Source organism: Nilaparvata lugens, chromosome X (assembly GCF_014356525.2).
Source record: "Nilaparvata lugens isolate BPH chromosome X, ASM1435652v1, whole genome shotgun sequence".
Lineage (NCBI taxonomy): Eukaryota > Metazoa > Arthropoda > Insecta > Hemiptera > Delphacidae > Nilaparvata > Nilaparvata lugens.
Window position 1 is genome coordinate 48,973,633 of NC_052518.1, and position 13,747 is coordinate 48,987,379.

Genomic DNA, 13,747 nt, shown 5'->3' on the forward strand with positions numbered 1-13,747 from the left:
TGTTCTTCGAAGAAATTTAACAACTATGCCAGTAGTTGTACGGTCATTTTGTTTCTTTTTTATTTCATGACATACATCAATCATGTTCACGCACACTTCCATATCCAACGCCTTACCGACCTCAATAACCTTCTCCAGAATGTTCTCATTTTGAGTCTCTGATGTACCAAAAAGAGTGTTTGCTCTATAGAGTTTGCTCTATATTCATATCTCAAACACATAATAATTGATTACGTTGCAGGTTATCAAAAACTTGTCTCATCTCACATAAATAACTTGTTATGTTATGATGCAAGGCAAATTTGTAAATTGCAATGACGTTAAATGAAACAGTTGTTTCTTGTTTCCAACTTCAAATTTGCTCAACTAATAATTCCGAACAATATATATTGCAGCATTTCTTGATGTAGATGTTAATTCCTTGATGTAGGTAATAATTTTGGAGTATATTCTTTGCCGAAAAAAAAATATTGTTATTGTGCTGTGGGATGTAATTATTTTTTATCCAGCTCTCAGTAATAACAATTACATCAAATTCCACCGTCATATCTTGCATTTATTCAGTGGTTGTTTGGATTTGTATGTGATTCTCTCATTTGCTGAACTCTATGTACTTTATTTTTTAGGTCCATCGAGGAGTACATGGATTTGTAAAAAGCACTAGTAGTTCTGTGATAGCCGACGCAACGATAATGGTTGAAGGCATTGATCATACAATAAAAACTGCTGCAGATGGAGATTACTGGAGATTACTAGCACCTGGAAATTACACCATTTCAGCTTCAGCACCTGGGTAAGATTTGCGATCTCAGACTGAGAGTATAAATGCTGCCACATCCAATTTCAATCTGCCCCTGTATTGCATACTTCATTCTTCAGTTTTAATAATTGTAGAGGCTAGCGATAACAATAATAATCAGACAGGCAAGATAAGATAGCGGCGGGTTGAAGCTTCAATCTGTCATTCCCCCGTTCTAAATATTAAAAGTTTAGAAGTTGTGAATCTGAAACGCGAGAGGAAGGAGCACGCTGCTCATCGTCGTAACATCACCCGCAAACCCGCAACCGCTATATAAATTATCAAATCAAATTCAAATATTTTTTATTCCTTCAAGTATTTACAGTGAAACATTTACAGTGAAAAACTCAATATTACGGAATTCCTCCACAAAGACTAAACGGCTGCGTGTGGAGGAGAGTTCCATAGACAACGCAAGCAGTCACTACACTACATAAAATAATTATAAAAGAAAGGATAAGCTTCAGAATATAATAATGATAATAATGGATTAAATATAAATTCAAATAATAGTAAAATAAGAAATAAGAAATAATACTTAATTAAGAAATAAAAGATAAAAAGGAAAATATTAACTAAACTTAGGATTGATTTTATTTCTTGTGCAGGCCAATAAATCCCAGGAAATGAAGGAGGCTGTGAGTTCGCGTCATGTATCTATTTTATAATGTAATGAATTGATAGAGGGGAAAAAATCAATATGATAAAACCTTTGATAGTTCTTGCTTTCTGATAGTTATCGAATATAACGTGAGCGGAGCAGAGCTTCGGCTGCCTCCCAGCCAATGTGATACAGCCACCTGTCCACACCCCTTCGGTAAACGGCTAGACTATACACCTCCGCCTCTCTTATTTCATTCAGCAAGTTTCTATATAAAATGTGAGCCAGGTAAAATGAATTTGACAGTTCTGACCCATGTGTCAGTTGTGGAACATCATAATTATAGTTGGTCCTGTGGCGAGTTTCATACCGGAAATTTAAATTTGTTTCACCTAAGATCTGGGTTTTGTATTTTTTCAAGTGAATTAATAATGTTTTGATGAAGATCTGTCTGATATTTAGAACCGGGAATTCTGAAAAAAGCAAGCTAGTTGGATATCTATGGCCTTTTTTCAAGATTGTTTTAATAATTACTCTCTGTGTGACTGCCAGTGGTTCCAAGAGTGTAGAGGATACACCCCCCCCCCCCCGGCCAGGATACCATACTGGATCAGCGACTGAGCATAGGCGAAATATACTTTCCTACACTGATCCACACCCATCACCTGGCTAAGCTCAGAGAAGGCAAATAATAATTTCCTGAGCCTACTTTTGACACACTGAACATGTTGCCCACAACTCAACTTGTAATCAATTATAACACCCAAGTATCTGTAACTATCAACTCGTTCAATAGTACTACAGTCACAATCCTGCATCCTTGCGTTTCCACAAGAGTGTATTTTTAACATTATTGGGCCAGGATCAGCCTGGTTTCTTGTTACAATTGGCATAAATTTAGTTTTGGTGACATTAACCGTTAGACAGTTGTGGTCGAACCAATTTTTTATTTTGGCAAGATCTATTGTTGCACTGCAATAGGTCCTCTCCCAAGAGTCTCCAGTTGACACCAATACTGTGTCGACCGCTAATAAGAACAGTTTTCCATTGATTTGTAACTTTGAAAGATTATTTATATAAATAAGGAATAGTAATGGCCCAATGGTACTTCCTTGGACCACACCATATTCAAACAGGTTCTGTTTTGCTAATTGTGCCATCAATGGCATCATGAACATACTGCTGTCGATTTTTGAAATAACTTTTAAACCATTTCAGTGAATTATCTTTTATTCCAATATTTTCGAGTTTGGTGATTAGTTTATCTCTATCAACGGAATCAAAGGCCTTGGCCAAGTCTAAAAATGTAATTGAAATTTCATTTTTTATTTTTATGTTATTTGATATAAACCGGGTCAAGTCAAAAAGAGCGTCGGAAATTATTCACGGAGAGGTACTTAGATAATTGTTTCTTGACACATTTTTCAATAATTTTTGACGTAAGTTTAGTTACGAGAAGAGAAATTGGTCTGAAGTTGGAGAATGCATTTTTTGGCCCTGATTCATGAATTGGGATCACCTTAGCCGTTTTGAAGGCACTTGGGAAATGACCCAACACAATGCTAAGATTGATTATGTGCTGGATAGGGAGTAGAGAATCCATATTTTCTTTGAAAATTCTAGTTGGGATCCCATCACAGCCAGGGGCAGATCGGCCTTTAAGGCTCTTGATTGTGTCAATCAGTTCTTGTCTAGAGACTTGCTGCAACTCAAAGACAGTTTCAACAGCATGATCCTGATCTATTTATTATCTCTGGCACACCCTGTGCTACGATGGAATCTGCCAAGTTTTTACCTACTGCCGAAAAATATTTATTAAAGTTATTGCCAACCTCCTCAATTTTCTGTGAGTTAGTTATTTCGTGCGTTTGGCTGAATTATTTTATAGGGAAAGGCTGCTTCTTGACAGGCCGGCCTGAAATTTAATTTATAACTGTCCAGAGCTTACTTGAGTTATGAGAAGATTCTTCAATTTTATTTTCATAATACGAATGTTTGGCTTGTTTAATTGCAGAGTGTAGAGTATTTCTATATTGTGTAAATTCATTTTTTTATATTTGGTTGAAAGGTTGTTTGTTGAGTCTTTTTCTAAGTTTGTCGCGATGCCGAATTGAATTAACAAGTTCCATGCTGATCCATGGCTTAATTTGGGTTTTCTTAGCTGATAGTTTTATTTTAGAAGTTTTAGATTCGATAATATTTTGGAGAATATCAATGAATCGGTCAGCAGCCATATCAACATCAGTTTGTTCAGTGACGCTATCCCAATTTTGCCTACTTAGAGATTCTCTTATTCCATTCCAATTTGTTCTTGTTACAAATTTATCAACACTGGAAGGTTTGAGTGAATTGACAGATAGGAAATTCAAACATATCGCATAGTGGTCAGTTACTGAGGACTGTAAAATAACAGAAGATGCTTTAAAAAATCGTGGGAGTCTGATAAGAAAGTGGTCGATACACGTGCCACTAGCCGAACGTGTGGCCTTATCAATGCAGGCTAAATAACCAGCATCATTCAGTACATCAAGGTAACGCTCTTCAGTAGAGTTGGGAGCAATGCCCAGTAGATCACAATTAATATCACCCGCTAATAGGCGAATAGAGAACATTAGATATGTAGCGATATTGATTTTGGGGATAGAGAATTATCGCAAAAACGTGAGTGAATAGAATAAAGGATAGAGGTTCAATACGTAATTATGAGTACAATAATTATCAAGTCTCTCTATCTGTCAATCACAGAAGAGAGGAGATACGGTAATAATAAATATATTTAAAAAAAGTATTTTCGCTGGTGGAATAAATAATTAACACTTTCAACTCTACTAATCCAAAAATAGCCTTGCTCTTTTGTCTACAATAGAACAGAGCTAGCTGCTTATTTGCAACGAGCATTTAATCTTCATAATCAATGATAACTTGTTATTCTATTAAAACTTATCAGAACCATACTGAAAAAGATAATTCCTCACAGCAGTAGCAACAGCTGCATGCTAGAAATAATAGCTATTATTGTTTCCGAATCATATCTGGGCTATCGGATAATAGATCATTAATGTAATGGGCATGCCTTATACATTCCAATACCCTATCTATGCATAACTTACTTATCCAAATACATTATACAGATGAACACATAAAAAATTGCAATATCATTCCATTCCACCTTTTTAATAAATAAAATAAAAATAAAATAAATAAAACTAGCAGTTCTGATTGCTGCTAGTGGTGGCTGAGAAATGTGTGTCTGACAGTTTTGCAATTTAATTAATTAATATGCACAAATACCTGTGAATTATGAGTTGGGGTCATTTATTGAAAGGCGAGACTTGTCTGGGTGCATGGCTCCGTGAGTAATTGTGTTGAAATAGTTATCAGGAACTTGTTTCATTTTTCATAACCTCAGTTTCTTGGTAAGAATTCTACAATTATTGCTGCATTCAAGCTTATTTTGGACTTTGATCGTATTGCATTCAACCTGACAATTCAAAAATTCTCTTGGAATTCTGCCTCCCGCAATACCTAGCTTGCCACTACGGAGAGGATGCTCACTGTACATGAAAGACTTTGTGCTACAATCCTCTGGTATTGAAAGATACGCCAGTATCAACGAACTTCTTACATCTTAGTGCCGAATTACGAAAGAGACTGCTCCTCGGGTACAGTATCGCTGCAGGTGAGCGACTCCCTACTGACTACTGAAGCGTCGGTAGCCGTGACTGCTCGCTGTTATCTCTCCCACTTGTTATCTGCCGATTAGCTTTCTGCCTCAGAAGTGATTCGCAAACAATCATTGTTTATTCGGTCACCGACTTGTGACAATCTTTACCATTGTTTTCTGCGACGAATTAATTCGTAATAAAAATAAACTAGCCCTTTTGAACTCTCAATAAATATACCTAATTTATCTCATCACTGACCTTATTGATCTATTGCCCTTACTGACTTAATAAATTTGGACAATTTAGTTCTTAGTTCATAGATTTAGACTATTTTAGTTTACTTTTCAATCTAACTTTTGGACATTCATTCTCTCATTATTACATGATTCAAATAATGGTACTTGCGAATTGGATTTAAATTAAACAATAGGCCTATTGAAATTTTTAAATTTTCTTTTCTTTATTGCATTCAATTACATATTTATTATTCATTCTTCCCTGATTGTTGATTACTTATCTTGACTGATTTTTTTTAGTTGTGATTTGTTACATTTCAATTTTGTTAAATTAAATACCCCTCAAAAATGAGAGATTTCACAATTGGAGTTACAAACCGTGGTAACCCAAAATTAATATTCCAGAATTATAGTTTTAGAAGATCATCTGACACGGCAGCTGGAGAGGTTCAATGGCGTTGTTTGGATAAAAATTGTAAATCCTCTCTTAAAACTGACAAAAATGTTTCTGAAATAGTTGATTTTCCAATCTTACATAGCCATGCTCCTCCAGTCAGTAATTCTCTCAATGGCAGTTCGTGCTCTACTCCCATAATTAATAAAAATTGCTCAAACAGAATAGTTGGTTCTGATACAGAAGGTAATGATTCAATGATGGACCCAACTATAGCTACTCATTCATCACTTAATTCTAATCCATATGAGTATAATAAATGCTTTAGCTTGGTTGAGAGATTGTTAAGCGAAAACCAAGCATTAAGTGAAGCTAATTCTCAAATGAGGATTCAATGGAATGCTGCCATTGACCGATCAATCATGAACGAGAAACTAGTTATGGAACTCACTGATAAAGTTTCAACGGATGTTGGAACTCAAACTGAGAGTGCTGAGGGGTTTGTTCTTAGAGATAATGTTCCCCTATTGGCCACTCAGGCTAATGAGTGTTTTCTTAGGAAGAATACTTTCTACAATGCAATAACTAGTAATAACATGGTTAGTGAAGACAATGAAATGGATTATGATGATATTAGATGTAAGCTTGTACACAGAATCTCCAAACTTGAATCACTATTGAACTCTAGCAATAGACTATTGTCAGATATACAAAAAAAATATGAATTCAGCAAGAAGTCAAATTAAAAGCCTTTCCAAATCATGTTGTAGTGAAGAGGTAAGTGATATGAATTATTATGAGAGCCAAAAAATTCATATCTGGGCTGATAGCCACGGTAAGGGAATTAGAGAGCCTCTGACTGGGTTACTTCGAGGGTATGATATATCTTGTGTTTCCACTGTTGCCCCCGGGATGAAGTTTGAGACTCTTGCAAACTGGATGTTGTCTCCTAATGAGACTGTAGGTCTGAATCGAAATGATTGGATTGTGCTTCTGAGTGGCACAAATAGTATTCACTCCGGTTTTAATGATCTTGATAAGGAGAGATTTGTTGCTAAACTAGTTGAGGTGATTGGGACCTACAGACACAACAATCTGATAATATCAACCATACCCTACCGTTACGATCTCTTTGAGAGTTCCATTGAAAATAGATCTATAGCTGCTATAAACCGAATCATAAGGTGTTTGTCTAGACTGCACTCTGTAAAAATTTTAGATTTATGGTCTATTGAAAGACGTCTCCACACTAGTCACGGTCTTCATTTGAACAGGAGAAGTAAGTTCATGGTTGCAAAGAGAATTTTCAGAATTGTAACTGAGAATTCAGTCTCTGATAGAAATAATTATGTTGGACCAGATACTCTCACACCTCATTCTCTGGCAGTGAGCGGTGACCTAATTGACAGCTGCTATCGTGCTCATGATACAATGGCACAATCCTTTGTGACAGTTGATGCCACCTTCTGTAGTGGCTCACGTGCTAGTGATGATGGTCCTTTCCAATGTGATGAGAGAATTGGCGAAAATGGTAGTGTGCATTGCTCTATTGAAGCAACACCTGATTCTATAGTGGTTGACCGTACTGATCAGGATGTGGTAGCTACTCATGAAATTCCAGTTTTGATCTCTTATAGACCAATCAATTTTTTAGATTAAACCAGCGATTGCAAACATTTGTAGATCGCACATATCTGATTGACTGTCTTGCTGAGGCTGGAAGCAACCATGGTCTCACTCACCTAATTCTATGTCAGGCCCAGTCACTCTAAATGTCCTGCACTATAATGTTCGAAGTATTCGTAATAAAAACACAGAGTTGGCTCTGCAAATTCAAAACATGCAGGAAAACAAATCTCTAAGTAGAGTTGATCTCTTATGTCTCTCTGAAACGTGGTTGAATGGCAGTGAAAGTGTTAATATTGAAAATTTTAATCTTGTGTGCTATTTCAACAGAGAGTTACGAAAGGGCGGTGGTGTGGCCATATATTCAAGATGTGGATTTTTGACCTCTGAATTCAGCTTAGCAGAGGTTTGCGAGTCAGACTTTGAGGCAGCGGCTGTGACTGTGGAGGGTGATTTTCTAATAGTCTGTATTTATAGATCCCCTGACAGCTCAATGGATACATTTGTTGACAGGCTTGACAAGCTTCTTTCTTCAACTTTTAAGAGATTTAAGGGAATTATTGTGATTGGCGACTTTAATGTTGACTTTCTCAGCAACTCAAGCTCAAAGCAGGAGTTGATGTCAGTCTTCTGTGCCTATGGTCTTCAGGATGTGATTGGGGAGCCTACTCGGGTTACAGCTCACTCTTCCACTCTGTTGGATAATGGTTTCATCAGTGTCAAATATATTGATGCTGTATTGTCAAGAGTGATTAGCTTGTCTCTGTCCGATCACTTTGCTCAGGAGATAGTTGTTCCTTTACCTCTGCATCAGGTGAAATCTCTCAAGGCTGTAATGAAACGATCTTTCTCTGATCAAAACAAGTTGAAATTCTCTCACTACTTAGGTCAATGTGACTGGTCACCTATATATCTGAATGAGATTCACCACGAGGCTCAGACTGATTACTTTGTCCAGATGTTTGTTCAGGGTTTTGAAATGGCCTTTCCTTTGAGAAAGTTAGGAATTCCCAGAAATACTTCAAAGATCCCCTGGTCAAATCCTTACTTGAAGGATCTCTGTAACAGGAAGCGAGACCTGGAACTGTTTATGAAGGCTTATCCTCAAAATACTCTGTTTCGTGAGTTGTTCAAAAAGATATCCTCTGACATCAGACTGCTGATCCATTCTCTCAAGACTGAATATTCCAAGAGACTGATAGCTTCTGCTGACAACAAATCTAAGGCTGTATGGAATCTAATCAGGAAGGAAACTCCCATCAGGGTGAGTACTGAGTATCCAATTGTGATTGATGGCCTCCCAGTAGGATCACTTTGTGAAGTTGCTGAAATATTCAATGACTACTTTGCTGGGGTGGTTTCATCGAATAATAGGCTCAGTTTGGGGGTTTTTGACGGTCCTTCTTTTTGTGATTTACTTGTAAATTCTAACCCTGGTAATGCTGCTGTCTCTGAGATGCCAACTTGGTCTGAGCAAGAGGTTGTATCTATTGCTAAGAAGCTAAAAATGAAAATGTCCAGTGGGTCTGATGGAATTCCTTCAAAAATACTAAATGAGTTTTTCCATTGTGTCAGTGGTCCTGTCACTCAGCTTCTGAACAGATCATGTGCTTCTGGGTCATTCCCCGCCTGCTTCAAGGTATCTAAGCTAAAGCCAATTTTCAAAAAAGGCTCTCGGAAGGAAGTGGATAAATACCGACCTATAGCTAACTTGACCTCTTTGTCCAAGGTATGGGAGAGAGCAATATATGACCCCTTGCTGGCTCACTTCCTGAATAACAATCTTTTAAGTGAGTGTCAATATGGTTTTAGAGCTGGAATGTCAACCGTAGATGCATTGGAGAGTTTCATCAGTGATATCTATTCATCATTGGATCAGGGTGTTAAGGTCATGGGGTTTTTCGTTGATATGAAGAAGGCATTTGACAGCCTGAACCACAGCATTCTCCTAAGGAAGCTTCATTACTATGGAATTAGAGGTAATTTCTTGTCGGTGATTGAGTCTTATCTTAGTAACAGAAACCAGATGGTTGAAATAGAGGGCGATAATGGTGTTGTCATTAATGGTAAATTCAGGTCTGAACTTCGTCCTGTTGGGAGAGGGGTCCCACAGGGATCAATTTTGGGCCCCCTTCTGTTTCTGATTTACATTAATGACCTCCCTGCAAATGTACATCATGCCAAATCAGTTCTCTTTGCTGATGATTCAAATTTCCTAATAACAGCTAGGAATAGTGATGAACTTCAGCTGACTGCAGACTCTGTGCTTAGTGAGGTGGCTCAGTGGTGCAAGGCAAACTTGTTGGAGGTAAACATTAAGAAAACAGCATTTTATGAACAAAGTACGGAGCATAAAAGTATAAAGGTTTTTAATTCGTTGCCAACCCGGTTAAAGGAGGCTCAATCACTTGGCCTGTTCAAAAGAATGACCAAGGACTGGTTGATTGAGGAGTGTCCGTATAGTTGGCAGGCACTCATAAATTAAATCCTAGGCCTTCCTTTCAACATTTTCAATATTAATTACTATGTGAAAGAGGCTGATAGACTGACTATATTTTAGTACAGTACTCTACTATTCTATTTTTTATCTATAAATGTTTGTTTTTTGTGTTACTGGTATCTATAATAGTGTGCATCATAGTCATAGTTACTTTTGTCATCTTAATATAATGCATTGTTTAGAAATAAGAACTTGTATTGCTAGATTAAGTTATGTTTTTATTGACTGATTTTTGTATGACAATTGTCCATGCTTTTCTTGTAATGGCCTATGACATGTAATATATAAATAAATAAATAAAATTGAAAAGACTCTAGGTCATTCAAAATATCTAGATATTTTGAAGAATATAGCTCTAAATAGTAGAACAAAAGAAGACAACTGTTAATCAATATTAAAAGAAGGTTTCCGACTTACATTTAATTTCATCTGAATAAGAAAAGTATTAAAATTCATATATATTTTCGTTATTAAAATGCTTTGGTATTAGTATAAAAATCTTTGATTACGATTTGTAGTAAAGACTAGGATAAAAAGAATAAAGATGAAATTTAAAATTTTATACTGTACATTACTGATTTAAATACGGCTTAAATTATATATTCAGGCGGTGGGACCTTCCCGCAAGGGACTCCCCACCAACAAAAGCCATACGAATTTACTTTTTTACTGATTTAAATAGGCGCAGAGTGAGGGATTACCATAGATTATTACTGTAGGTGGTCAAAAGACAGTGCTTTTCTTCAATGGTTAATTAAGAAGTTTGCTAATTATTGTAGACAAAATAATATATGAAAGATAGGAATATAATATAATAAATAAAAGAAAATCATAATCATAACAAAAGAATTAATGATATTGGCTAAAATATTCACTATCGTCCAAGTGTTTTATTCAATTGCAATGTGAATTATGTCCTATCTTCACTCATGTAGGCTAATAATAGTTGATTGGATTTATAAATGGAAAGTTTCTACTTACAGTTCTTGTGGTACACAGCACCATAAAATGAATCAACTCTCACATATTTGTAGTGTGAAGCTTATAACCTCTTCATGATAATTGTTTCTTTGCTGCTGGAACTTGTGTCTGGTGAGAAGTTGGCGGCGATTTAGTAGCAGCTGGCGTCTCTTGCGTGGCGGCGGAGTCGGCGTTGGCGTGAGCACGTGGAGAGGGCGGCGGCTGCCGCTTTCTTCTCTCGCAGGGCGGTCACCTGGTTCAGATCATGGACCCTGAACGGATGCTGGTCGGGAGCGCTCTTTGCCATCACCTTAAGCGGTCGTACACCAACGTCTGCTAGCGGTAGCGAGCTCGCTCCCGCGGAGGTAGTTTTTCTGGAAGCAGTTCACACCAAAAAACGTCCGCCAGCGGTAGTTTGGTTTTGTTCTTGTTTTGATGAGGCTGGTTCTCTAGAAGTGGGGAAGGCCGGCAACCAGAGTGCTGTACTTGGTCTCGTGCAGTACTGTACTAGTGTCTAGCTCTAGACTGTCTACTATCTAGTAGCAGAAGTGTTCAACAATGGACATGACGCTAAATTATAGCGACCAAAAATCACTTCGTAATAATGTACCGTGGTTAGAGGACAGTAGTTCCGATCCCATATTATGGGTCGTTTCCTCACCTCTTCAATTAGGTTCTCCATTGATTAAGAATAGATGAAGATCAAAGAAATATAATTGAATAATTTAAATAAAATAATGAACAAGGAAAATGACAATGCAACAACGGAAGACAATGCAAATGACAATAACTCAATTCCGACTGCAACACAAAATTTTGCGTCGCTGTAGGCATGCAAATGACTCATTGTCACGTGTGAGTTTTTGTATTCTGCGCATGCGCTACCGATGTCGAAGTTCTGGAGTTCGCTTTCCATGTTATTAGATTGGCCACGTCAGACCAAGCTCACTACCGCTAGCGGTACTCCCACTAGGAGACGTTTCAAAAGTTCGTCTGGCTCGCGAAGTGAAACTACCGTCGAGGTACTACCTCCGCGGTAGCGAGCTCGGTGTGACCTGCACAACTTAATAACATGGGAGGCGAGTTTTTTGACTTCGCTACCGCCGCGGACGCGAGCTCGGTGTGACCTGCCCTTCACAGTCCATTGTCCACGAGGAAAATAATATTTTTTCTTTCACCATTTTCCTAGTTGCATTGAATAGTTCTCTAGTTTGAGGTGTCAAGTGTTCATTTATATAAACTGGGGTATTTGAAAAGGAACTGTTGAGGTCTTTGGCTGAAAGCGAACCTTTCTGTCTTCTAGCTGATAACCAGAGGTTTTCAGTTAATCGAGATGTAAATGAAATCACGATAGAAGGAGGTCTAGTGTCTCCTCTTTTACTCTGGAGTCTATGGGCTGCGTTTATTTCGGAGTAATGAAAGTCTACATGTAATGCGTTTGCTATTGCCTGAGTTACTACAAACATGTCTTCCTTGAATGTTAATGGCACACCTGACACTATTAAATTATTTTTTCGCCACACTGCACAGAAAGCAGCTGTTTTCCAGTCTCTACGTAGATCTGAAAGACCTTGTTTGCAGACGACGTCAGAAAAGGGTTTCTTTTCCGGTCTAGGCCAGAAAGTTGTCTCTTTCCAGCCGCTCATGGAAGTAGTTGATAAGTCATCCGCTAGATCGGGTGAGTGTCCACTTTCATCATCAGCTGAAGTCGCCATGATTTCAGTTCCAGTTTCGAATCAAACTAATTCGCTTCGCAACCAGTTTTATTCAATTATTTATTTTTGATTAGTGCATTCCGAATTTTCAAAAATGCTTGAAGATGACTGTGGTATTCCAAGTGAAATTTTAAAAGAATCTGAAATCCTGACTGCAAATCTTCTACCACTAAAATCAAGAGATAGGTACGATAGCTTAACGAGTATTCTTTATTTTGTATTCTTTATTTATTTTGTCAGCAATACCTGTAGTGTGGCGAAAAATATCGTTCGCACCACGGGCAAAAATGTTTTTCCAGCTCTCAATCTTTTCTAGTCCTCGGCCTACGGCCTCGGACTTGAAAACCTATTTCGAGCTGGAAAAATCTCATTTTCTGCTCTAGTTGCGAAATATACTATTTCGTGTGTGTTGTTGTAAATCAGACAACATTTCTTTCAACAGTTCATTTTCGCGGCGCATTTCCTCGACTGTTTGACAGGATGTTTCACATTTCTTGGTCACTTTCTCAACACTATCTTCAATTTTCTTAATTTCGTACCTTCAATATCGGCTTGAAGTTTTGAAAATTTGGCGTCATATTTGTCCCATCTTTTTTCGTTTTTCAGCCATGAAGCTTGATTCTCCTTTCTGAAGTCTTGAATAGCTTTCAGGAATGCGTTCTCCTCATCCTTGATATTACCAGATGTTTCTGTTGAACACTTCACACAGTTCTATTTTTTGTTTTTGACACAGAAAGAATGATATTTTGTTTCACAGGCCGGACACGAGACAGTTTTTTTGAATCAATATTGTTGATTGGTTTTTTGCAGCTAGAAAACTCTTCACTCATGTTTGAATTTTCAATAGATATAAAATTGAATTTAACGTTGAAATCAGATATTACAACAGTTTATTTGAAAATAATAGTATAGTATAAATAAGTATTCTATTGATTCACTAGGTTAAAAGTAGGCTGTAGATTAACACCAGGAGGCCGGCGAAAACTTGTTACAGAACTTTAACTCTGCAGAACGATAAGAAGCGATGTGACTGCATCGGCTGCCCGATTAGAACTCCCCGCATATTAGAATTCACCGCATATGAAGTACCCTGCGTAAATATCCTTATCTACGCCGATAAGGATCCTACTAATTCTAACATGAATTAGCAGTAACTTGTTTCAAATATTAAAAGTTTAGTAGTTGTGAATCTGAAACGCGAGTGGAAGGAGCACGCTGCTCGTCGCCGCAACATCACCCGCAAACCCGCTA

At 37.5% G+C, this 13,747-nt stretch overlaps 1 protein-coding gene across 2 annotated transcripts in view; it reads left to right on the forward strand.

Moving 5' to 3' along the window:
- The window catches only part of LOC111050394 (carboxypeptidase D), a 296,777-nt gene that overhangs the window by 109,401 nt on the left and 173,629 nt on the right, over positions 1-13,747 (forward strand). For both annotated transcript variants that reach the window (XM_039441290.1, XM_039441291.1), the window contains exon 12: positions 627-793. In XM_039441290.1, the coding sequence (XP_039297224.1) occupies positions 627-793 (167 nt within the window). The remainder of the gene's footprint in view (positions 1-626; positions 794-13,747) is intronic.